Source organism: Leucoraja erinacea, chromosome 21 (assembly GCF_028641065.1).
Source record: "Leucoraja erinacea ecotype New England chromosome 21, Leri_hhj_1, whole genome shotgun sequence".
In the NCBI taxonomy this organism is placed as follows: Eukaryota; Metazoa; Chordata; class Chondrichthyes; order Rajiformes; family Rajidae; genus Leucoraja; species Leucoraja erinaceus.
In genome coordinates this window covers 1,536,613-1,564,054 of record NC_073397.1, presented here as the reverse complement: position 1 = coordinate 1,564,054, position 27,442 = coordinate 1,536,613, and the positions used below count along the sequence as shown (strand labels likewise).

Here is a 27,442-nt window from a genome sequence, read left to right as displayed (position 1 = left end):
ACTCTGTCCCTATCCATAATTCTCTTAAACCTAGTAGAACAGTGGTCGCTGGTCTCAAAAGGTTCCTCCACAAACACATCAACCATTTGAATATTGCTGGAGAAAACTTTCCTGAACACATTTGACAAATTCCACCCCGTTTAAACCTGTCGCACTATAACATTCCCAGTCAATGTCGGGAAAACAAATACGACAACCAATCCCTACTATGAGGTGTTCACTTTGAGAGGTCAAATAGTCATAGAATGATACAGCATGGAAACAGGCACTTCGGCCCAACTTGTCCACATCGACCAACATGTCCCAGCTACACAAGTCCCACCTGCCCGCGTTTGGCCCATGTAATGCGACTGGAAAATGTATAATTAATGACATGAGCCTTAACAGCAGTGATGGACAGAAAGATCTTGGGGCCCCAAGTCCATAACTCCCTGAAAGTGGCTACACAAGTAGACAGAGCGGCAAAGAAGACATATGGCCTGCTTGCTTTCATAGGTATGTCAGTTAATCATGATGCAGCTTCATAAGACTTAGGTGAAGCTGCATTTGGAGTGTTGTCTGCAGTTCTGGTTGCCCCATTACAGGAAGGATGTGGAGGCTTTGGAGAGGGTGCAGAGGAGGTTTACCAGAATGCTGCCTGGTTTAGGGCGTATTAGTTAGGGAGAGGTTGGACAGACTGGAACTGTTTTCTCTGGAATGCTGGAGTTGCGGGGAGACCTAATAGAAGTTTATAAAATTATGAGAAACATAGATTGGGTACACAGTCAGAACCTATTTCCACAGAGGAGAAAATCTAAGACTGGAGGGCATAGCTTTGAGTAAGACAAGTGTGGTGGAAGCCTTGAAGATGCTGCCAGAGGTGGTGGTGGAAGCAGATATGATATTGGTGTTTAAAAGACTTTTGGATAGGCACGTGGATATGTGGATAATGGATTACGTGCAGGTAGAGAGGTGACAGTCTGGGCATCATGTTGGGCTCAGACGTTGTGTGGTGAAGAACCTGTTCTTCAATGCATCAATAATCTCCAAAATAAAATAGAGATTTAAAGATAATCAGGTGACAGATCAACATAGGTTCCACATCTCTGGGCCTTGCAAATAACACCAGGGAATTTCACCCATGGTCACCAATGTTTAACACAGACTCGGTTTTCTTTATTTTGTGTTCTACCCAGGCAGATCATGCCATACATGATCATACATGAGTATACCAGGTGGTGCAAGAGGGAAAATAAAAAGAGCACAGAACATAGTTACAGCTACAGAGAAAGTGCAGGTAAAAGAAAGTGCAATGGCCACAATGAGGTTGGTTGGGAAATCAGGAGTACTTCCCTAGTAGATGGAAACTCCATTCAGTAATCTGATAACAGTGGAGAAAAAGCTGCTCTTGAGTGTGGTTTCAAGCTTTTGTATCTTCTGGTCAACGGGAGCGGGGAGAGGGAGTGCCAGGGTGAGAGTGGATTTTGGTCATGTGTATCTACTTGTTAAATTACAGTCAGGAGATTATATAGGGTGGTATCACCCTACCCGTGAACCAAAGTGCCTCTCTACACTCGTCCCATTTGCCTGTAATTTGGGCCAAAAGACACAGAACATGGATGGGAAAGGTTTCGAAAGATATTGGCCAAATGCAGGAAGGTGGGACTAGTATAGATGGGATGTTGGTCAGCATGGACGCGTTGGGCCAAAGGGCCTATCTGACTATGATGGTGGACACCCCCCCCCCCCCCCCCCCCCCTTCGAGAATAAATCCACCTTTCTTTATAACTAGTCCTCCATTGCAGGCGACACTCTGGTGAATGTCTTCTGCACTCTCCTTGTATCTTGTGCATCCTTCCTGTAGTGGCAACCAGATGTGTACACCATACTCTGACTTGCCACCTGGCCAATGTTTTGTGTTGCTGCAACATGACATCCCAACTCAAACTCAATGCTTTTGCCAATGAAGGCAAGCAAACCAAAACATCTTCTTCACTACCCTATCTACCCATGTTGCCATTTTCCAGGAGCTTTCAACTTGCACCCCAAAGTACATCTTTGTACATCAATGCTCCTCATGTCCCTGTCATTTTTCCCCAAATGTCCTATCAGAGTTTGGCTTCAAAAAGTTCAAAAAAGCCTCGCATTGTTCAGTCCATCACCAACAATTCTGTCCCAAACGGTAAGTGATCCAAATCCCATTGGATCCTTTACCAACCTTCCTCATTGTCTGCAACTCTACCTGTTGTTTGCAAACCCCTCTGCATTTCGTCCGTCATTTATATGCAGTATATCACAAATAGGAGGTTCCAGCACAGATCACCATGAAACACCACTGGTCACAGCTCTCCTGCCAGAATAACATCCTTCCACCATTACGCTCTGCTTTCTGGACTGTTCCTTGTGCTATAATCCATAAAGCATTTTAGCATGGCCAACATTAGTGTACTTAAACACCGCAGTTTAATACTTAAGAAGTTTCAATGTGAAACATCTGTGAAGTCACCCAATAATGGTTAATAAGAGATTAAAACAAGCACCCAAGGATGAAAGCTCTGAGCAGTATTCCTTGAAAGAAAGTGGCAGAATATGCAAAGATTATAGGTAAATACTTTTTATTAAAAACAAAACTTCAAAAGTAAAAGATATTTAAAAGGTATAAGGAGTATCACTGAGTAAAAGCACAAAGTGGAAAGCTTTGAAAGCTATCACAAGATGAGCAAGTCTTAAACAAACTGAGCACCTCAAGCTCACTGTCGGACTATTCCCACCGGAGCCCAGGACAACACTGGCAAACGTCAGTTCTTGGTGGGAGCAGGAGCACAGAATCTTCTGTTGATACGTTGGCAAGGAAAGAGGCGTTGCAAGCAGAGAATTGCTCTAGTCCTGACAAGCTGGCAATTCTAAACTTTGCGGCAATAGTTAATTGCATTGCTGAAATCGATGCCATGCACAGTACAACTCTCAACCTCGTGATAAGTTTATAAAAAGGAACTTTAACGAGAATGTCTTCTGTTTTTCCCTGAATGGGGTCCACTAAAGCTGGAAGAAGAGCATAGAGCAGTCACTCCGTTCCTTGGGAATTCTGCTGAAGTTGTGCCAATGTGGAACCCATGGTAGATATTACTGTACTGAAGTATTCGAGAAAACACATTGCTGTGAATGGGCAGAATGTAACCAAAACAGAATGTCATGGGGACACAGTACTGGCCCTCCTCACTGCAATCAAATGTGCTTGGGGAGTAGAGGGGCCATGGGATCTGCCTCCCCTAATCCTCTGGAAACAGTAGACTCGCCCGTTAACACACCATAGAGGAATACAAATCTTATACCCAACAAAATCATGGGGGGAGAATTAAAACTGATAATTTTCTTACATTTTCATTCAGAAAAAAATCTCGCAATTCCATACAAAGCATTAAAAGTACAAATATTCTCATAGAATAATCTAAACTATACAAATATACATGATTAACTCCCACCCTATTCTTGAAACAGGAAATTAATGTAAAAGGGACAGTGTGTGTAGATACTACACAATAGTTACAATGAAACAACTTATTGCAGAGCTTGCAGGAGTAAGGGTGATCGTGCTGAGACTGGACACTTGCTGTTGGTCTGAGCACCAGTAGAAAGCTGTAGCATTTACAGCTAGAAAATACAGACACATCACAACATCAGATTCAGAATCACAGGATATCAGCAAGACCTCCCAATGCGTGGGGAGGCCACGGTTTATACGCCAAGGTTTACACGCCGATTGGGCCCCATTTCCCTTACTGGGTGGGAGAGCATCTCATATTTCCTAATTACATGGAAGGAGGCCAATTGGCCCAAAGAGTCTATTCCAGTTCCCAACGCATTCCCATTCCCTCACTGAGCTCACTGTAAGCCATTCTCTCCAGGATGCTCCTCTCTCCCCCGTCAGTTCACAGTGATATGGAAGGAAACAAACGTCAGAGACAGTGCAAACTCCACACAGAGGTCATCAGAAGAGGCAGCAGCACTACCAGCTGCATCACAGCGACTCAAAGTTAAGCACTGGTTGAACACTGTAACAAGAAGGATTCCTATAATTTTTTAATGCACTTTTGTGATGAAGCCGAGGTGTAGCAGATTATGTCCGTCTGGAGTCTAAGTAAAGCAGTCGCCACTGCCCCAACACTGAGTGAAGGAGATGGCAAGGCCCAGCATCTGCTCAGTCCCTGCCATGGACCTTGTCCTGCAGAGGCAGCTCCATGTACAGCTCCACTGGGTATTGATCACTACCCGAGCAAGGGCTGAACGGCCTTCTCCCGTGCTGTACTGTTCTAATACTGGACTGTGGCAAGGTCCAGAGGAGATGGGATGAGATGGGGTGGTCAACCACAGCCAAGCTTAGATTCAATTCATAGAATCCCAGAGCACCAGGGACTACAGCCAGCTGCCGTCTCACCGCTCAAGCTGATGCTGTTAATAACTGGAAAACAATTCCAGGTTCAGAGACAAGTTGTAGCTCACCGAGGCACCACCCAACGTTGTGGACAGTCACTGGTAGGTGCAGACAAATTTAAAAAACAAACACCTTAAATTTGCAGGGCCAAATCGCAGGGCTGCAGGGAGCAGTCAGTACAGCCGTGTTAGGAATGTGTACAAAACGTTCTCTTCTACTGACCAAGAGCCGGCACTAAATCTCAGCATAAGGTCTGCAAGAAAGACCTTTTCTCAGGCAATCTAGTTCCTGCAAAGCTGAAGCATCTGGCTAACTGCACTGAATTCTCCAAGGTCCACAAACCTGCAGATGAGACATTTTTAGTGAAGGTCTACAGTAACCTGCACTGTTCACTTTCCCCACTGCAAATATCCAAACTGGAAGAAGAAGCGATAAGGCACTTGATAGCTGATGCCAGAGTGGCAGCAGAGTGGTGAGAGGAAGGACAGAGGCTGTGGGTCACCCTAAAGCACCCACAGGCTCCCACAAGGTTGATGCTGCAGTAAGCCTGAAAACACACCGTGGTTTCCTCCAATCAATCTATGCCAGACTTCAGATGCAGTGCTCCCACAAACAATGGTCTCATAAGTGAGACCCCAGCATCTGTGGCTGTTTGAAGTGAAGAGATTTCAACAGATGGGAATCATTCATCTCCATATTCCATGAATCAACACTAGATTTATTCTTTGGGATTGTGATTGTAAAGTGCATCCATGTTGGGAATTCCACTGTATTAGGTGTTGGGGTTTATGACAGCTTTACTGAGATTGCCCATTCCCAGTATAGCCGTTGTATTCTTTGACTCCTCTCACCAACCCCCTCTGTATGCTGTCAATATGTACACACATCATTAAAAGTTGAATTTGTACTACAATTCTTTGTACTTACCTAATAATAACCCAAATCCAATCTAGTCTGAAAACACTTCAACCTCAACTCAGTTATCCAAAGACTTGCTTACTAATGCATGAAGCTGTTTGACTGTGTGCTAGGTCAAACCATGCCGGCAGGCAAGCAGGCAGTGTGGAACTGATGCCTGGATGAAATGTTGATTACATGCTCTTTCAAACGGCTATAATATCACTGCCCAAAGCCATGACAGTTTTTGTGGATTGATAAGAGATATTTGTTTTAACCCTATAGTACCTGGAGACCTTGTGCACATGTCCTAATGTCCCCATTATGGGACAATTATAAGGACCCAGGGGTCTGTGGCCATGCCACAATCTAATGGTTCAATGTGGGTGGGATTCTAGGCTTTTTCCAGCCAATCTGACTCTAGGTAATCTACCTAAAGGATTCTAAGCAGCAGCTTTATGGCCTCAGCGGTTTGCCCGTTCGCTGACAACATCCTGCAACCTTTTCAACAAAATGTCGTCGTTTTCTTGGCAGAGATATTTAGTCGGCGACTCGCTGTCACTCTCCATGGTGAACGCTCGTTTTCTGCTCAGCCGCTCCCCCTGTTTGATCATGCAGTTGATATCCCGCAGGTTCTGTGGAAAATCAAAAGCAAGACATGTAGGAATCCAGCCTACAAACCTTGCGGCCATCTGAACATTCAATAAAACCACAGCCCACACCACCATGGCCTCGGCTCCACTGTCACCCACTCCCCCAGCACACACACACACACACATCCACCTTGGCCCTGAATATATCTAATGGCAAGTTGTTTTTTACAGAGGGGGTGGGTGTTTGGAAAACACTGCTGGGCTGGGGTGCTGGTTGAGGAACATACAAGAATGGTATTTAATAGACGTTTGGGTAGGCACATGCAGGGAATGGAGAGATATACATTATGTGCTGGCGGACAAGAGTTGGTCTTGGCATAACCATATAACAATTACAGCACGGAAACAGGCCATTTCGGCCCTACAAGTCCGTGCCGAACAACTGTTGGTCAGATCACGTTGGTCAGATATTGTGAGCCGGAGGGCCTGCTTCAATAACTTCAATGTGGGTGATTTATCTGTTCCCCGATCTTGTTGAACTGCAGATGTGCTGGGGTAGGGTACTCCCTGGATTATACGATGACCAGTGCATCAGTGACACACAACGGTAGAGAGACTAGTTGATTCAGACCTCTGCTGATATATAGGATTCCTCTTCTTTGGTCGATTTGGGAACATTATCGCATCCTAATTTGTTTAACGGACCTTTAAGTTTCACTCACTAAAACATGTCACTTTGGCCCTCCCTGGAAACTGTATTCCAGTAAATGGAATTCATGGCCACAGAAGGTAGTGGAGGCAAGTCAATGGATATTTCTAAGGCAGAGATAGATAGATTATTGAATAGTACCGATGTCAGGGGTTATGGGGAGAGGGCAGGAGAATGGGGTTACGATAGGTCAGCCATAATTGAATGGCGGAGTTGACTTGTTGGGCTGAATGGCCTAATTCCGCTCCTATCATCTATAACCTCATGAAGTATTCCAGAATGACCACTACGTTGTCAGATCACTCTGCAACAACCTGGATGCCTGGCCATCCGTGTACAGGCAAGATACCCTTTATGGCCTTGATGACATGTCATTGTTCCCAAAGCAACTGATTCCCAGGACAATAAAGTTTGCAAACATAGTTGTGGACTAGCACCCTAACCAACTGCCCTCCAGTAACAAAACCCCATAATTCCATCAGTCTGAAATCTTCAGTTATAATAAAGCTCTCATACTGAGAGAACGATGCTTTTAGCCTTAAAAAATAAGGCACAGTCGAACAGTGCATCCCAAGAGAAAACGGGGAAGGAACCTTGTCCTGAACAGCATCAACACTTGTACAGAAACACTATCCAGGGCAGAAAAGTGTCCACAAATATCTTAAGGCAACTCAAATCACGTTAGAAAGTTTAACACTGATAGTAATCTCTATTAATGAACCCCAAACACAACAACAATCATGAGCAGTGAATAAAGGAAGGAAAGTTCACCTTTGAGGGGCTTCTGTTAAACCTGTACATCATTGCGGTACGTGGAGTGAGGGAAGTGCCATTCTTATGAGGGGAGATATATACTGCATGCTGTTGAGATATCCGCCGGGGAGATACAGGGTGAGGCTTAACGTTTGGAAAGGGCGAGAGGGGTGGGGCTTCCACCTGTCAAGGCAAAGGTTAAAAGTTAAACGGTTAATGTTGAATCTACAGAGGCAGCCTTCAGATCAACTTGTTCATTCATCCCAGAGAGGGAAACAACACCTGGTGCCTGGTCTGTACAGGCTTCCAGTGACATCATAGATTCCTTGTACTTCTAAAGTCAACAATCAGTTATGTAACTGCTCAAATGTTTCACAGAATCATGAACAAACAAAAAGCTGATGCAAACTCACAACATCAGGGCATACTGTCAAAAGCTAACTCAAGAGGGAGCGTGCTTTAAGGAGTATCTTTAACTGGGGTGCTGCAAGGCTCGGTGCTGGGACCGCAGCTATTTACATTAGTGATTTAGATGAAGGAATTAAAAGTGATGCTAGCAAATTTGCAGTTGACACAAAGCTGGGTGGCAGTGGGAACTGCGAAGTGGATGCTATGAGGTGGCAGGTTGACTTGGACAGGTTGAGTGAGTGGGCAGATGCAGTATACTGTGGATAAATGTGATGTTATCCATTTTGGAGGCAAGAACGTGAAGGCAGATTATGAACTGAATGGTTGCAGGTTAGGAAAAGGGGAAGTACAATGAGACCTGGGTGTCCTTGTACACCACTCACTGAAAGTAAACATACAGGTTCAACAGGCCGTGAAGAAAGCTAATAACATATTGGCCTTCATAAAGAGAGGAGTTGAATATAGGCGCAAAGAGGTCCTTCGGCAGTTGTACATGTCCTGGTGAGACCACACCTGGAGTATTGTGTGCAGTCGTGGTCTCCTAATTTGAGGAAGGACATTTTTGCTATTGGGGGAGTGCAGCAGTTTAAGAATAAGAGGAAGGCTATTTAGAACTCAGATGAGGAAAAACGTTTTCACACAGAGTTGTGAATTTGTGGAATTCTCTGCCTCAGAAAGCAGTGGAGGCCAATTCACTGTATGCATTCAAAAGAGAGTTAGATAGAGCTCTTGGGGCTAGCGGAATCAGGGGATATGGCCTACTCCTGCACCTATTGTCTCTGTATCTATGTAGCTGGTTTACGGAGAGGAGAATGAGGAAGGCTGGCGAGGTAGTGAAGTCTGTGTCATATTCCATGGGGCAAAACCAGGTCATGTGGACAAACAGCTGTATTAAACCATTAAACTGTTAACTGATGTTTTTCCATCTACTGAATTCCAATAATATGTGAAAAATCATAATTATGGTCTGTACTTACTATTAAGCTCTCATATCAAGTAATACCCCTTCTCTCCTCAGTATACATATCCTTATGTAGCTTAGCATCATTGCAACTATAGAGATAGTTGTTTGTATGTTAAGGACAGACACAAAATGCTGGAGTAACTCAGCGGGTCAGGCAGCATCTCTGGAGAGAAGGAATGGGTGACATTTCGGATCGAGACCCTTCAGACTGATGTCAGGGGAGGGGGCGGGACAAAGCTAGAATGTAGTCGGAGATAGTAAATAGTGGGAGAACTGGGAAGGGGATGGAGAGAGAAAGCAAGGGCCATCTGAAGTTAGGGAAGTCAATGTTCACACCACTGGGGTGTAAACTACCCAAGCAAAATATGAGGCGCTGTTCCTCCAATTTACGCTGGGCCTCACTCTGACAATGGAGGAGGCCCAGGACAGAAAGGTCAGATTGGGAATGGGAGGGGGAGTTGAAGTGCTGAGCAACCGAGAGATCAGGTAGGTTAAGATGGACTGTGCGGAGGTGTTCAGTGAAATGATCGCTGAGCCTGCGCTTGGTCTCGCCGATGTACAGAAGTTGACACCTGGAACAGCAGATATAGTAGATGAGGTTGGAGGAGGTGCAAGTGAACCTCTGCCTCACCTAGATAGACTGTTTGGGTCCTTGGATGGAGTCGAGGGGGGAGGTAAAGGGAAAGGTGTTGCATCTCCTGCGGTTGCAGGGGAAAGTATCTGGGGAGCGGGTGGTTTGGGACGAGTTGACCAGGGAGTTTCGGAGGGAACGGTCTCTGCGGAAAGCAGAAAGGAGTGGAGATGGGAAGATGTGGCCAGTAGTGGAATCCCGTTGGAGGTGGCGAAAATGTTGGGAGGATTATATGCAATGGTTGATGGGGTGAAAGGCGAGGACAGGGTGACTTTGACCTCATTAAGAATAGGGGTAGGGGGAGTAAGAGCGGAGCTGCGGGATATCGAGGAGACCCTAGTGTGAGCTTCACCTATAATGAAAGAGGGGAACCCCCGTTTCCTAAAGAATGAGGACATCTCCGATGCCCTGGTACGGAACACCTCATCCTGGGCGCAGATGCAGCGTAGGCAGAGGCATTGGGATTGAGTCTTTACAGGAAGCAGGGTGGGAAGAAGTGTAGTCAAGATAGCTATGGACGTCAGTAGGTTTGTATGTTAAACTTGGAATGCTATCAACACACGTTTACTTACCCCACACTCCAGTTTTACATTGGAGTACTTCAGTGCAAACTCTTTAATTCTAGTCACATAGATAGTGTTATAGAACTTAATGAGGTCACCCCGTTCCTCCTCCACAGCATCTAGACTCCTGGACAAGCTGGTTGCAGTCACCGCAGAGATGCTTGTCTCAACGGGATGCTGACTGTTGTTTGTTATGCTGGGATCACAGTCGGACACTGAAAGGGGCACAAAAGGATTGTTATTCCTGGATTTTTAAATCGGCTCCTTGAAATAACTGATCATTCCACAATGAAATATATTTTACTATTCTACCACAATCAATGAAAATCTTAGTGCTAGGAAATTAAAATCTTTGACACTCTCCACACTCCCAGATCAGGAAGGCAAAGTGCTTTATATTTTTCTTTCAACTTTAATCTTAGAAAAGCACACCTAGAGAAATGTTAGTCTAAAAACAAAGTGCTGGAAACTCAGTAGGACAGGCAACTGAAATGGGGTCCCAACCGAAAATGTCATCTTGAAGAGCTTCACGTGTTGTATAAACACTCAGTCTAATATTTAAACATTCAGCTTAAACGATACAGCTCAACGATTAGTACAACAGGGCATGGTGTGTGTGTGTTAACATGTTGACTGAAGTGAAGACTAGCTCCATCGTCCACTGCACCCCGCCAGATGATCACGCCAGGTCTACGCGAGTCTCGAGCTCAACAAATGAGCTCAGGAAAGAAAATATATCAATTAAAATGCAAAACATTGAAAAGGTAACCCACGACTTAAACAGCATTATGCAGCACAAGAGGAAAGGTATAAGGATATTCAAAGTCTGAAGGACCTGTCCCACTTGGGCTTCATTTACGCAACATCATTTACGTGTCACGACGCACATGATGCGCGCATGGCATGCATTACACGTGCATGGTGCGAGGTGAATTAGGCAGTGACGCGTGGTCACGCGCAGCGCCCCAGGATTTTGGGATTCACAAAATCTTCGTGCGCCACCTGCGTGAGGCGCAAATGATGCCCAAATGGGACAGGCCCTGAGACTTCAGCCATATAACGCACCTTGGCATTCCATGCTTCCATCTCCCCCTGCATTCTCAGTAACATCAGCACTCTTGGATCCTTTACCATCCAGCAGAACACTTCTGTACACCTAAACAAAATTAATCACAAACACCTCAAGACACTGCAAATTAACCAACAATGAAGACTATATATGTTTTTGTTAATAACAATTAAGATTGAATTAGGGATGAATATATAAAGTAGGATCAGTAATGTAGCAAATGACACCGGACTGTTAACATAGAAATTAGGTGCAGTAGTAGGCCATTCGGCCCTTCGAGCCTGCACCGCCATTCAATATGATCGTGGCTGATCATCCAACTCAGTATCCCGTACCTGCCTTCTCTCCATACCCTCTGATCCCCTTAGCCACAAGGGCCACATCTAACTCCCTCTTAAATATAGCCAATGAACTGGCCTCAACTACCCTCTGAGGCAGAGAGTTCCAGAGATTCACCACTCTCTGTGTGAAAAAGGTTCTTCTCATCTCGGTTTTAAAGGATTTCCCCCTTATCCTTAAGCTGTGACCCCTTGTCCTGGACTTCCCTAACATCGGGAGCAATCTTCCTGCATCTAGCCTGTCCAACCCCTTAACACTCTGGATTGCAAGGGTAAGTAACTCTGGCTAGCGAAGCATTTCACTGTATCTCTGTACACGTGACAACATAATGAGTAGAGATAGGCATGGCTGGAGAAATGGCAAAATAAATGTAATCAAATGTAATGAAAAATGCAAGCTATTATATTTTGGGAATACTAATAAGGCTAAGATACACACAGTAAATAGTAGTATGTGCCTTCTTTACTCCGGGCATTGAACACAAGAGGGGGGGTTATGGTATCACTGTATACACATCAGTTACAATAAGGCTGGAGTACTGCTTACAGTTCTGGTTGCCACAGTAACAGAAAGGATGAGATTGCACTGGAGAGGGTGCAGGGGAGATTCCTGAGGATGTTGCCCAGAATGGAACATTTCAGCCACGAGGCACTCTGGATAATCTGGGGCTGTTTTTCTTGGGAGTGGATAAGGTTGATGGAGAACTCAATGGAGGTATACAAAGTTATGAGGGGCATGGATAGGTACAATAAATATTTTCCTCTTGGAAGAGAGTCATAGGTTTAAGAGAGAGAACATTTAGATGGGATTTGAGGAACCTTTTGCTTTCAACAGGAAACATGCAACTCTCAGGCCGAGACTCAGTGGAGATGGGTATTCTCACCGTAGCCTGTAGATGAGTGCTTGAATACCATGGCACAGAAGGCCAGGTGCAGATAAGTTACGTTAGTGTTGATGGGCACTTAATGGTCAGGATGGGCTGAAGAGTCTATTTCTATGCTGTATGAATCTATGACCATCTACATAAATGATGTAAACTCACATGGCTGCTGGCTTGTGGCTGGCTTCTGTAACACTTCATGATATCTGTGAAAGACCTGTCTTCCTTAGTAATCTGTAAAGACAGTGTTTATATTACTGAATCATCAACCAAACACCTGAAACAGCCTAGAGGATCTTTAAACAAAAATTGCAATGTTTAGTTAGTTTTAGCTTTACAGATATTGCCTAGCAACAGGCCCTTCGGCCCACCAAGACCTGATCGAACGGGGTTCTGGCTCTACCGTTGCATCACTGTGCTGCTCTACAAAATCTCGCAATCTGTAATTCTTTCCCCCCTCCCCCTACCGCACTTTATTTCCTACTCTAATAATTCGTTGTTACAACTTCTCAAGACTTATCTACAAGCCTCATCTGCTGTAACATTTTCCATGGAATTCAGCTTCAGCCAGAGCTTGTTGTTTAAAAGCTCCAAATTAATCCGTTGAATATGCACTCAAATCACAGATGTTTGAATCTTAATTGGAATTGGAATTATAAAGTGTCGAGTCAGCAATGCTCCTACACAGATGAAACCAAAGACTTAAAATCTTCTCAGCTTGCAACTGGACTGTCAGGAGCTCAGGGCTTCCACGGGTAATGGCTGGACTTTAAGACCACTATACTTGCAATACTTTAAGTAATTTCAACAAACATCCAGCAAATACCTTTGTGGAACAACTCACTAAAGGGTCTATTCTCTGGACAGTGTGGGCCCAGGCTGTGAAACTCAGTTTGAATGAATTCAATAGGCAGTCCCTCCTCTTCCACAAGCCTCATTCTACATTCGATTTTTTTTTGTATTATCTGGAGCATATGTACCAGGCCAGAGGTTGAGATGGGATTCCTTAAGCAGAGAGTTTTCCATTCCAGTTTCACGCAGTGTGTCCCACTGCAAGTGACAACTGTCACATGACTGAGCAGCATATTCCATGCACAAATTTGGTTAGTCAGTGTTGGCCAAGTTTGTATTTTTAAAGTAAAATGCATGGCCAAACGAATTGCATTGGTGTCACAATAGAACATTCAAAATAGGTTTTCAGGCATGTTTCTTCTTTTATCAGTTAGACCAAAACAAAATCAAGCCCCACCTATAAACTACTCCCATCTCCCACAACATAGAAACATAGAAAATAGGTGCAGGAGTAGCCCATTCGGCCCTTCGAGCCTGCACCGCCATTCGATATGATCATGGCTGATCATCCAACTCGGTATCCCACCCTTGCCTTCTCCCTTTAGCCACAAGTACCACATCTAACTCCCTCTTAAATATAGCCAATGAACTGGCCTCAACTACCTTCTGGATGAGGGAATTGAAGGCAATATCTCCAAGTTTGCGGATGACACTAAGCTGGGGGGCAGTGTTAGGTGTGAGGAGGATGCTAGGAGACTGCAAGGTGACTTGGATAGGCTGGGTGAGTGGGCAAATGTTTGGCAGATGCAGTTTAATGTGGATAAATGTGAGGTTATCCATTTTGGTGGCAAAAACGGGAAAGCAGATTATTATCTAAACGGTGGCCGATTGGGAAAGGGGGAGATGCAGCGAGACCTGGGTGTCATGGTACACCAGTCATTGAAGGTAGGCATGCAGGTGCAGCAGGCAGTAAAGAAAGCGAATGGCATGTTGGCTTTCATAGCAAGAGAGGATTTGAGTATAGGAGCAGGGAGGTTCTACTGCAGTTGTATAGGGTCTTGGTGAGACCACACCTGGAGTATTGCGTGCAGTTTTGGTCTCCAAATCTGAGGAAGGACATTATTGCCATAGAGGGAGTGCAGAGAAGGTTCACCAGACTGATTCCTGGGATGTCAGGACTGTCTTATGAAGAAAGACTGGATAGACTTGGTTTATACTCTCTAGAGTTTAGGAGATTGAGAGGGGATCTTATAGAAACTTACAAAATTCTTAAGGGGTTGGACAGGCTAGATGCAGGAAGATTGTTTCCGATGTTGGGGAAGTCCAGGACAAGGGGTCACAGCTTAAGGATAAGGGGGCAATCCTTTAAAACCGAGATGAGGAGAACTTTTTTCACACAGAGAGTGGTGAATCTCTGGAACTCTCTGCCACAGAGGGTAGTTGAGGCCAGTTCATTGGCTATATTTAAGAGGGTTAGATGTGGCCCTTGTGGCCAAGGGGATCAGAGGGTATGGAGAAAAGGCAGGTACGGGATACTGAGTTGGATGATCAGCCATGATCATATTAAATGGCGGTGCAGGCTCGAAGGGCCGAATGGCCTACTCCTGCACCTAATTTCTATGTTTCTATGTTTCTATGTTTCTGTGGCAGAGAATTCCACAGATTCACCAATCTCTGTGTAAAAAATGATTTTCTCATCTCGGTCCTAAAAGACTTCCCTCTTATCCTTAAATTGTGACCCCTAGTTCTGGACTTCCCCAACATTGGGAACAATCTTCCTGCATCTAGCCTGTCCAACCCCTTAAGAATCTTGTAAGTTTCTATAAGATCCCCCCTCAATCTTCTAAATTCTAGCGTGTACAAGCCGAGCCTATCCAGTCTTTCTTCATACGAGTCCTGCCATCCCAGGAATCAGTCTGATGAACCTTCTCTGTACTCCCTCTATGGCAAGAATGTCTTTCCTCAGATTAGACCAAAATTGTACGCAATACTCCAGGTGTGGTCTCACCAAGACCCGGTACAACTGCAGTAGAACCTCCCTGCTCTTATACTCAAATACTTTTGCTATGAATGCTAACATACCATTTGCTTTCTTCACTGCCTGCTGCACCTGCATTCCTACTTTCAATGACTGGTGTACCATGACACCCAGGTCTTGTTGCATCTCCCCTTTTCCTAATCGGCTACCATTCAGATAATAGTCTACTTTCATGTTTTTGCCACTCACATTTATCCACATTATACTGCATTTGCCGTGCATTTGCCCACTCACCCAACCTATCCAAGTCACCTTGCAGCCTCCTAGCATCCTCCTCACAGCTAACACTGCCCCCCAGCTTCGTGTCATCCGCAAACTTGGAGATGTTGCATTCAATTCCCCTGTCAAAATCATTAATATACAGTATATTGTGAATAGCTGGGGTCCCAGCCTTGTGGTACCCCACTAGTCACTGCCTGCCTTTCTGAAAAGAACCCGTTTACTCCTATTCTTTGCTTCCTGTCTGCCAGCCAGTTCTCTATCCACATCAATACTGAACCCCCAATACCGTGTGCCTTAAGTTTGTATTCTAATCTCTTATGTGGGACCTTGTCGAAAGCCTTGTCGAAAGCCTTCTGAAAGTCCAGATATAACACATCCACTAGTTCTCCCTTATCCACTCTACTAGTTACATCCTTGAAAAATTCTATAAGATTCGTCAGACATGATTTACCTTTCATAAATCCGTGCTGACTTTGTCCAATGAATTCACCACTTTCCAAATGTGCTGCTATCCCATCTTTAATAACTGACTCCAGAATTTTCCCCACCACCGATGTTAGACTAACTGGTCTGTAATTCCCCATTTCCTCTCTCCCTCCCTTTTTAAAAAGTGGGGTTACATTAGCTACCCTCCAGTCCTCAGGAACTACTCCAGAATCTAAAGAGTTTCGAAAAACTATCACTAATGCATCCACTATTTCTGCGGCTACTTCCTTAAGTACTCTGGGATGCAACTTATCTGGCCCTGGGGATTTATCGGCCTTTAATCCATTCAATTTACCTAACACCACTTCCCGGCTAACCTGGATTTCACTCAGTTCCTCCATCTCAATTAACCCCCGGTCCCTTGTATTTCCAGCAGATTATTTATGTCTTCCTTAGTGAAGACAGAACCAAAGTAGTTATTCAATTGGTCTGCCATGTCCTTGTTCCCCATGATCAATTCACCTGTTTCTGACTGCAAGGGACCTACATTTGTTTTAACTAATCTTTTCCTCTTCACATATCTATAAAAACTTTTGCAGTCAGTTTTTATGTTCCCTGCCAGTTTTCTTTCATAATCTATTTTCCCTTTCCCAATTTATCTTTTGTCCTCCACGTTACTTTAAATTCATGACCCTTGTTTCTGAATTAACAATGTCACTCTCCATCCTAATGAAGAACTCAACCATATTATGGTCACTCTTGCCCAAGGGGCCACGCACAACAAGACTGCTAACTAACCCTTCCTCATTACTCAATACCCAGTCTAGAATAGCCTGCTCTCTCGTTGGTTCCTCTACATGTTGGTTTAGAAAACTATCCCGTATACATTCCAAGAAATCCTCTTCCTCAGCACCCCTGCCAATTTGATTCACCCAATCTATATGTGGATTGAAGTCACCCATTATAATTGTTTTACCTTTGTTGCACGCATTTCTAATTTCTTGTTTGATGCCATCCCCAACTCCACTACTACTGTTAGGTGGCCTGTACACAACTCCCACTAGTGTTTTCTGCCCCTTAGTGTTTCGCAGCTCTACCCATATCGATTCCACATCCTCCAAGCTAATGTCCTTCCTTTCTATTGCGTTAATCTCCTCTCTAACCAGCAACGCTACCCCGCCTCCTTTTCCTTTCTCTCTATCCCTCCTGAATATTGAATATCCCTGGATGTTCAGCTCCCAGCCTTGGTCACCCTGGAGCCATGTCTCCGTGATCCCAACTATATCATATTCATTAATAACTATCTGCACATTCAACTCATCCACCTTATTACGAATGCTCCTTGCATTGAGACACAAAGCCTTCAGGCTTGTTTTTACAACACGCTTACCCCTTATACAATTACGTTGAAAAGTGGCCCTTTTTGATTTTTGCCCTGGATTTGTCTGCCTGCCACTTTTACTTTTCACCTTGCTACCTATTGCTTCCACCCTCATTTTACACCCCCCCCTGCCTCTCTGCTCTTGTACCCATCCCCCTGCCACATTAGTTTAAATCCTCCCCGACAGCACTAGCAAACACTTCCCCATGGACATTGGTTCCATTCCAGCACAGGTGCAGACCGTCCTGTTTGTACTGGTCCCACCTCCCCCAGAACTGGTTCCAATGCCCTAGAAATTTGCATCCCTCCCCTTTGCACCATTTTTCAAGCCACGTATTCATCTGCAATATCCTCCTATTTCTACTCTGAGTGACTCTGAACCACCTGCTCGTGACTTGACAAGAGCCTAGCTGCAATGAAAGGGATTTAAAACCAACATCACAAAGAAACTAGGGATAGGCACCAGCTATGTGAAGAAAGTTAAGGAAGCCATTTAAGGGGTGGGATATGATACACACTCCTAAGCCTTGGGTTCAGAAGCAGAGATGGGAAAGGCACTTGATAAATGCTTGCTGCTGTCCACACTGGCTACTGGCTGCCTGGCTTTACAATGCAGACGAAGGGTTAAACCTAAAATAAAGAAAACAATCTAAAAACATGAAAATAATAAAACATTTACAACAGATGGAGTAGGCCATTCGGCCCTTCAAGCCAGCACCGTCATTCAATGTGATCGTGGCTGATCATCCACAATCAGTGCCCCGTTCCCGCCTTCTCCCCATATCCTCCGACTCTGCTATCTTTAAGAGCCCTATCTAGCTCTCTCTTGAAAGTATCCAGAGATCCAGCCTCCACCGACCTCCGAGGCAGAGAATTCCACAGATTCACAACTCTCTATATGAAAAACTGTTTCCTCATCTCTGTTCTAAATGGCTAACGGATTATTATTAAACTGTGGCCTCAGGTTCTGGACTCCCTCAACATCGGGAGCATGTTTCCTGCCTCTAGCGTGTCCAAACCCTTAATAATCTTATATGTTTCAATAAAATATATTTTCATCCTTCTAAATTCCAGAGTATACAAGACCAGCCGCTCCATTCTCTCAGCATATGCCAGTCCCGCCATCCCGGGAATTAACCTTGTGAACCTACGCTGCACTCCCTCAATAGCAAGAATGTCCTTCCTCAAATTTGGAAGCCAAAACTGCACACAAATACTCCAGGTGTGGTCTCACTAGGGCCCCGTACAACTGCAGGAGAACCTCTTTGCTCCCATACTCAACTCCTCTTGTTATGAATGCCAACACGCCATTTGCTTTCTTCATTGCCTGGTGTACCTGCATGCTTACTTTCATTGACCGATGAACAAGGACCCCTTTTCCCAACTTGCCGCAATTTAGATAATAATCTGCCTTCCTGTTTTTGCTACCAAAGAGGATAACCTCACATTTACCCACATTAAACTGCATCTGGCATGCATCTGCCCACTCACCCTACCTGTCTAAGTCACCCTACATTCTCATAGCATCCTCCTCACAGTTCACACTGCCACCCAGCCTTGTGTCATCTCCAAATATACTAATGTTACTTGTGATCCCTTCATCTAAATCATTAATATATATTGTAAATAGCTGCGGACCCAGCACTGAGCCTTGTGGTACCCCACTAGTCACTGCCTGCCATTCTGAAAGGGACCCGTTAATCCCTACTCTGTTTCCTGTCTGCCAACCAATTTTCTATCCATGTCATCACTTTACCCCCAATACCATGTGCCCTAATTTTGCCCACTTATCTCCTATGTGGGACCTTATCAAATGCTTTCTGAAAGTCCAGGTACACTACATCCACTGGCACTCCCATGTCCATTTTCTTAGTTACATTCTCAAAAAATTCCAGAAGATTAGTCAAGCATGATTCCCCTTCGTAAATCCATGCTGACTCGGACCGATCCTGTTACTGCTATCCAAATGTGCCGCTATTTTGTCTTTTGTGCTTGACTCCAGCATATTCCTCACCACCAATGTCAGGTTAGCCGGTCTATAATTCCCTGTTTTGTCTCTCCTGCCTTTCTTAAAAAGTGGGATAACATTAGCTACCCTCCAATCCACAGGAACTGATACTGAATCAATAGAACATTGGAAAATGATCACCAATGCGTCCACAATTTCTAGAGCCACTTCCTTAAGTGCCCTGGGATGCAGACCATCAGGCCCTGGGGATTTATCAGCCTTCAGTCCCATCAGTCTACCCAACACCATTTCCTGCCTAATGTGGATTTCCTCCAGTTTCTCCGTCACCCTGGATCCTCTGGCCAATAATACATCAGGAAGATTGTTTGTGTCCTCCTTAGTGAAGATGGGTCCAAAGTACCTGTTCAACTCATCTGCCATTTCCTTATTCCCCATAATAAATTCATCCTTTTCAGTCTTCAATGGTCCAACTTTGGTCTTGACTATTTTTTTCCTCTTCACATAGCTAAAGAAGCTCTTACTATCATCCTTTATATTCTTGGTTAGCTTACTTTTGTACCTCATCTTTTCTCCCCGTATTGCCTTTTTAGTTATCTTGTTACTCTTTAAATGTTACCCAATCCTCTGGCTTCCCGCTCATCTTTGCTATGCTGTACTTCTCTTGTATTTTTATACTGTCTCCGACTTCCCTTGTCGGCCATGTTCAGCCCTTACTCCCCTTAGAATCTTTCTTTCTCTTTCTGTCTGAAAAAAGCTCAGAGAATTGCTAAGGCCAAACTGCACCCCCTCCACATACACATGGATCTCCTGCCATCAGGCAAGAGATATCGCAGCATCAAAGCCCGGACTACAAGACTGCTAAACAGCTTCCTGCCACAGGCTGTGAGGCTGCTAAACAGTCACTCTGTACTCAGTCACCTGATTCTGCGGCTTGGCACGGACACTTTAATAACTGGCTCTGGCCACTAAAATCAGCTGCCCCGGACACTTTTATGATTGGTTTTACTGTATTTTAACGTTGTTGTTTTACCTGCTTTTAACTATTTATACTGTTCCAACAGGGACTGGATTGTTTTTTAGTGTTATTATGTGTGAAATTTTTTAAATTTCATGTGCGTCTTTTCATTTTGCACTGTACAACTGTTGCTTGCAAAATGACAATAAAGGTTGATTGATTGATTGGAATGAACCGATCCTGCACCTTCTGTATTATTCCCAGAAGTACCTGCCATTGTTGTTCCACCGTCATCCCTGCTAGGGTATCTTTCCAGTCAACTTTAGCCAGCCCCTCCCTCATGGCTCCATGGTCCCCTTTGTTCAACAGTAACACTGACACCTCCGATTTATTCTACTCCCTCTCAAATTGTAATTAAAACGTATCATATTAATTACATGAAGGATACACCTCTTGAGAGCAGACAGCAAATGTTTCTATATTAAAATGTAAATCCGATTGTTAGAAATGAACGAATGCGTGTGGGATTTAAACATGATTAGGTATCGCTTGAATCCCATACCAGCATCTTCCTTCCAGGTGCAGCAGAGGTCCACCTGCACCTCCTCCAACCTCATCTATTGCATCCGCTGCTCTGGGTGTCAGCTGCTCTACATAGGTGAGACCAAGCATAGGCTTGGCGATCGCTTCACCGAACACATCCGCTCGGTTCGCAATAACCAACCTGATCTCCCGGTGGCTCAGCACTTCAACTCCCCCTCCCATTCCGAATCCGACTTTTCTGTCCTATAACCATATAACAATTACAGAATCAGGCGACTTTTTCATGTCCTATAACCATATAAGTCCCATCTACCTACTCAGCACAGAAACTTCATTCCAATGTCAGCATATCCATGTTTTTAAATGCGAACGCCTCACGTATTCCACCCTACCACTCTCTAGTCCCCCTCTACCTGCACAATTACAGACAGGCCATCTCGGCCCTACCCTTCCGATTCCCCTTCCCATCCTGCATATACCCTATCCATCCATATTATTTTTTTTTATGATACCAATCGAACCTGCCTCCACCGCCTTCCACTGGAAGCTCATTCCACACAGCTACCACTCTCTGAGTAAAGAAGTTCCCCCTCATGTTACCCCTAAACTTCTGTCCCTTAATTCTCAAGTCATGTCCTCTTGTTTGAATCTTCCCTATTCTCAATGGGAAAAGCTTATCCATGTCAACTCTGTCTATCCCTCTCATCATTTTAAAGACCTCTATCAAGTCCCCCCTGAACCTTCTGCGCTCCAAAGAATAAAGCCCTAACTTGTTCAACCTTTCTCTGCAACTTAGTTGCTGAAACCCAGGCAACATTCTCGTAAATCTCCTCTGTACTCTCTCTATTTTGTTGACATCCTTCCTATAATTAGGCGACCAAAATTGTACACCATACTCCAGAATTGGCCTCACCAATGCCTTGTACAATTTTAACATTACATCCCAACTTCTATACTGAATGCTCTGATTTATAAAGGCCAGCACACCAAAAGCTTTCTTTACCACCCTATCGACATGAGATTCCACCTTCAGAGACTATAATTCCTAGATCCCTCTGTTCAACTGCATTCCTCAATTCGCTACCATTTACCATGTACGTCCTATTTTGATTTGTCCTGCCAAGATGTAGCACCTCACACTTATCAGCATTAAACTCCATCTGGGCCTCCCAGGAGTCCTGGGCCTCCTCCATGGCCAGAGTGAGGCCCACCACAAATTGGGAGGAGCAGCACCTCATATTTCGCTTGGGCAGTTTGCACCCAGCAGTATGGACATTGACTTCTCTAATTTCAGGCAGTCCTTACTATATCCTCCCCTTCTCAGCTCTCCCTCAGCCCTCTAGCTCCACCTCTTCCTTTCTTCTCCCCCCCCACCACCCTCACATCAGCCTGAAGAAGGGTTTCTGCCCGAAACGTAGCCTATTTCCTTCGCTCCATAGATGCTGCCTCACCCGCTGAGTTTCTCCAGCATTTTTGTCTACCAGCATCTCTATACATGGGTGCAACAAGCTTTGTTATTTCCCACTGGCCAACATGAAACCATTGAATAATTGCAGAATGAAGCAACGAGATAAGCTTTACACTGCTACACCTCATTGCCGAGTAGAAGTACGGTTGTGTTGTTGGCAATTCAGGTACAAGGGTCATGAACTGGACCCGTTACTTCAAAGAACAGAGACACCTGGAGGACAATGAATGCAGATTCATCATTGCCCTGCTACAAACCTACAGCAGCTGTAAAAGTGTTCCACGTTCCTCCCACAACCGCTTTGTTACTAAGCTTCGAACATGACTAGCTTTGCATAGGAACAGCAGAGAGTGACACGAAGTGAAAGTGCAAGCATACCTTTGCCATTATGTAGACAGCACAAAGGAGAAGTTGATCAAGGTGCCTATTTGTCATCAAATCTGTGCAATGGACCAAAGAATACTCAAAGCAAGTCCATATCTTTCTCCGGAGCTCTGCGGACACATCCAGTTTTAGACACAGGTCACGCAGACGGACGCTGGCCAAATGATACACCTGCAAGAAAAATGTTCCAATATTTGTACATTAGGAAAGATGGAAGGAATTCCCTCTGCCCTTGGATTGAAAGACATCAAATAGGATGACTGCAAATGTCTTCAGAAGGAAGGCTGGCTTCACAGAATGAACAAACCGTTACTAGCTACAACTTAATGCTCTTAACTCTGGTTGAGGGGGAAAAATGAATATGTATCCAAAGTAGTAGATGAACTGAGAGGCTTCAGAATCAAGCATATTGATCTCTTCTGTCTGCACGTGATCCATATCTCTCATTCCATGCATATCCACATGCCTATCTAAAAGCCTCAAACACTACAAGTGTAGCTGCCTCCATCATCACCCCAGGCATCTCATTCCACAACCCGTCACTCTACATATAGAAAAACTTGCCCTGCACATCACCTTTCCGTGTTTCCCATTTAACCTTAAATAAAAGCTATGCTTTCTAGTCTTTGACATTTTCACCCCAGGAAAAAGGTTCTGACTGTTAACCCTACCTATGCCTCATAATTAAATACATTTCTATCAGGTCTCCCTTTATCCTCCGGTTAAGTATTTGCAGCATTTTCAGTTCTTATTTCAGATTTCAAACACCCGGACAATTATTTTACTTCATAATCTCTGCTATGTTTGTGGAATGAGTGATGAGGGTTTATCATTTCTACCGTTTATCAATTCAAATCACCAAGAAGATGTGGAGGGAGGAGAGGAGGGGATTGTCTACTCAACCGGCTACTGGAGCAAGAAATGCTTTTGTTTGAGTAAGCATCTGAGATAACTGAATATACCTGTAATCATGTCCCTTCAACCCATTTGGAACAACAACTTGTTTTTTGTATGTTCCTTTAAGAGCACAGTGTTTGTTTAGGAAACCCTGGGTGGGGTTGCTGAGGGGAGGCAGGGTGGGTGACAGAGACCATAAGTCAGCTACATTGCCGAGGGTACAGTACACAGCCAGCAAATGCTTTATTTGGAGCCTTTCAGCTGCACTTCATTCCCTGCTGGCATGTGTTGGAACAGGATGCTGCCAGTCACACAATAGACAATAGGTGCAGGAGTAGGCCATTCGATTCGAGCCAGCACCACCATTCAATGTGATCATGGCTGATTATCCTCAATCAGTACCCCGTTCCTGCCTTCTCCCCATATCCCTTGACTCCACTATCTTTAAGAGCCCTATCTAACTCTCTCTTGAAAGTATCCAGAGAACCGGTCTCACCCTCACTCTGATGAAGAGAATTCCAGACTCACAACTCTCTGTGTGAAAAAGTGTTTCCTTATCTCCGTTCTAAATGGCTTACCCCTTATTCTTGAACTGTGGCCCCTGGTTCCCAACATCGGGAACATGCTTTCTGCCTCTAGCTTGTCCAAACCCTTAATAATCTTATGTTTCAATAAGATCCCTCTCATCCTTCTAAATTCCCGAGTATACAAGCCCAGCCGCTCAATTCTCTCAGCATATGACAGTCAATTTAATTACAATTAATTGAATGTCAAATTAACCTTGTGAACCTACGCTGCACTCCCTCAATAGCAATAATGCCCTTCCTCAAATTTGGAGACCAAAACTGCACACAATACTCGAGGTGTGGTCTCACTTTGGGTCTGTACAAATGCAGAAGGACCTCTTTGCTCCTATACTCAACTCCTCTTGTTATGAAGGCCAACATGCCATTCGCTTTCTTCACTGCCTGCTGTACCGGCATGCTTACTTTCATTGACTGATGAGCAAGGACCCCCCAGATCCCCTTGAACGTCCACTTTTCAAACCTTGACACCATTTAAATAATAATTTGCCTTCCTGTTGTTGCTACCAAAGATAACCTCACATTTATCCACATTAAACTGCATCTGTTTACCTGTCTGCTAAGTCACCTTGCAATGTTCTCCAACTATGTTACTCATACCTTTACCCCATTAATACCATTGTGCCCCAGTTTGAGCCTTGTGGTACCCCACTAGTCACTCTCCTATGAAAGGGACCCGTTATCCCAACTGCTTTCTGAAAGCCAGGTTCACTATGTCATCCACTGGCTCTCCCTTGTCCATTTTCTTAGTTAAATCCTCCAAAAATATCAAATGCCTTGTCCATTTTCTATTTTCATAGTTAAATCCTCCAAAAATTCCAGAAGATTAGTCAAGCATGATTTCCCCATCGTAAATCTATGCTGACTCGGACCGATCCTGATACCGCTATCCAAATGTGTCACTTGCATTGACTGATGAACAAGGACGCCCAGATCCCGTTGCACTTCCCCTTTTCCCAACTTGACACATTTAGATAATAATCTGCCTTCCTGTTTGTGCTACCAAAGTGGATAACCTCACATTTATCCACATTAAACTGCATCTGCCATGCATCTGCCCACTCACCCAACCTGTCCAAGTGACCCTGCATACTCATGGCATCCTCCTCACAGTTCACACTGCCACCCAGCTTTGTGTCATCTCCAAATTAGCTAATGTTACTTGTAATCCCTTAATCTAAATCATGAATATATATTGTAAACCCAGGAGTGGTGCATCCTGGTACCGAGTGGGCCTGAAGTCATGAATCAAGAGCATGGATTCCTGCTCCCACCCCAGTGCCACACTGAGGAATACCAGCCCAATAATACAAACTTTTAACTCATGGTAGTAGAGGAGTGATAACAAATCAGTACTTTATATGTTCACCTTTCTGAAGAATAATGCCAGGGAGCCAGTTTTCTTTGGCTTAACGACTGCTGTGAGCTGAGGCTCTTGCACCGATGCACCTCCCACTCCCTTGGGGGAAGAGTTGATTAAGGCCTGGGCAGACAGGGGCACCTGGGCTGTGTCTTCTGCAACCTGTGCTTGCCGGGGGACGCTCATCTGCATGGGGATGAAGGCGATCCCTCCAGTCTCATACGTAACTCCTGAAAGAAAAGCAGGCAGAAATCCCCTTTAACAACATTAAGGCTTCAATAGCAGAGCTTGAAAATTGAAGCAAGGTAACGATCACCCACAGGAACAGGCTTGAAAGGGTAGATGCACCAGGTTTGCTCCTAATGTTCATACTTTGAGCTACATACACATAAACTAACCTTGCACGGGTATAGTGAGCATCTGACCATTGGTGGTGGTTACAGTAGCAGTTGCCATGGTTACAACAGTCTGACCAGGAGCGAGAGTAATGTTTTCATTGGTGGTGCTTTGGGTTTGAATAATACTCCGTCCAGATAACTGGGTGACATTAATCTTATTCTGTGCAATAGTCACGCGAGCATCCATTGAACAATCATCCCCGAAGAGCCTCCTCTTGGCACTTCCCGCAGAGGGAGAGGTGAACCGATCGTGGACAGAGAGCGGCGATGCTGGAGGAGGAAGTTCTAGAGGAAAGTCAATACGCAAATAATAAATAGCAACAGTCATCAAACCAAAATGTCCCATTACACAGTACGACTTGAAGCCCCAATAATAAGACCAGCTACTTCTTAAAAACTCATTCAAAAGTCTTAAGATGTATAGTTCTGAAGCAGCCTTTATTTCAATAACCAATAGGAAGGGACAATCATCATTTCTTTTATCAATGGTACATGGGCGATTTTAGCAGAGGGTCAGATTTAAAACGCAAACACATCTGAGGTGAAAAGGTGAAGTAGGAATAATTGTACACAATCCAATAAAATTATTAAAATAGTTTGGGAAGACACAAGTCAGATTGTTCAATCAATCAATCAATCAATCAACCTTTATTGTCATCTTGCAAGCAACAGTTGTACGGTGCAAAATGAGAAGACGTTTCCCAGGGAATAGCGGAGCATCACACATGAAATTTAAAACATTTCACACATAACACTAAAAACAATCCAGTCCCTGATGGAACAGTATATGATGTTCTCATGATGGAAGAGACAGAAGAGACAAATGAGGCATTTGGACAGGTACCTTTCTAGGAAGGTAGAGGGGTAAGATTAGCGGAGGTATCATGGTTGACGGATAAATTGGGCCAAGGGTCTTGCTCTCTGTACTCTGGAGCTTTATACAGTGCCCTCCACAATGTTTGGGACAAAGAACCAACATCTATTTATTTGCCAAGTCAATCACCCGATCTAAACCCAATTGAGCATGCCTTTTATATGCTGAAGAGAAAACTGAAGGGGACTAGCCCCCAAAACAAGCATAAGCTAAAGATGGCTGCAATACAGGCCTGGCAGAGCATCACCAGAAAAGGCACCCAGCAACTGGTGATGTCCATGAATCGCAGACTTCAAGCAGTCATTGCATGCAAAGGATATGCAACAAAATACTAAACACGACTACTTTCATTTACATGACATTGTTGTGTCACAAACAGTCAGAGTTAGACAGCGCGAAACAGGCCCTTAAGCTCTCCTTGACCATACCGGGCTAGTCTCATGAGCCTGCATTCGGCCCATAACCGTCTAAACCCCCCTATCCATATATCTGTCCTAATGTGAGCATATGATTTATACGATTCAAGTGGTGTGGGTGGGGGAACAAGCTGTGATTTGGGAAATTAGGACAAGACAAAGATGCCGCAATTATAGACAAGAGTGCTTTTACTTTAGCAAGATTTAAGTGGATGTTTTTGGAAAGAGGGAGATGTTGATGGAGGAAACAACTTACCACGTTTGTTGAAACTCCCAGCAATATCTGTGCGGACTTCCTTCACCCGAGGATGGACTATAGGTGACATGGACATCAGTGGCAGGTGGGTGGGACCACTATTACCACTTTCAAAATTGGAAGGAAACGTCACCTGGAACCATAGTTAATTATCATTTATAATTAATTACAGTAAAAATGTATTCTACATTTACAATATATTTACAAGCAGATTTATCAATATAGTTTACTTTAGTTTAGAGATACAGCATGTAACCAGGCT

General features: G+C 44.3%; 1 protein-coding gene across 1 annotated transcript in view; it reads right to left on the bottom strand.

Moving 5' to 3' along the window:
- Positions 1 to 2,583: 2,583 nt before the first annotated feature.
- Positions 2,584 to 27,442, bottom strand: part of rbl1 (retinoblastoma-like 1 (p107)) — a 59,513-nt gene continuing 34,654 nt past the window's right edge. The window contains 9 exon segments of the mRNA XM_055651963.1: positions 2,584 to 5,943; positions 7,382 to 7,546; positions 9,939 to 10,144; positions 10,995 to 11,085; positions 12,380 to 12,451; positions 22,390 to 22,566; positions 25,246 to 25,466; positions 25,635 to 25,919; positions 27,181 to 27,313. Of these exon segments, the coding sequence (XP_055507938.1) occupies positions 5,773 to 5,943; positions 7,382 to 7,546; positions 9,939 to 10,144; positions 10,995 to 11,085; positions 12,380 to 12,451; positions 22,390 to 22,566; positions 25,246 to 25,466; positions 25,635 to 25,919; positions 27,181 to 27,313 (1,521 nt within the window). The 3' untranslated portion in view covers positions 2,584 to 5,772.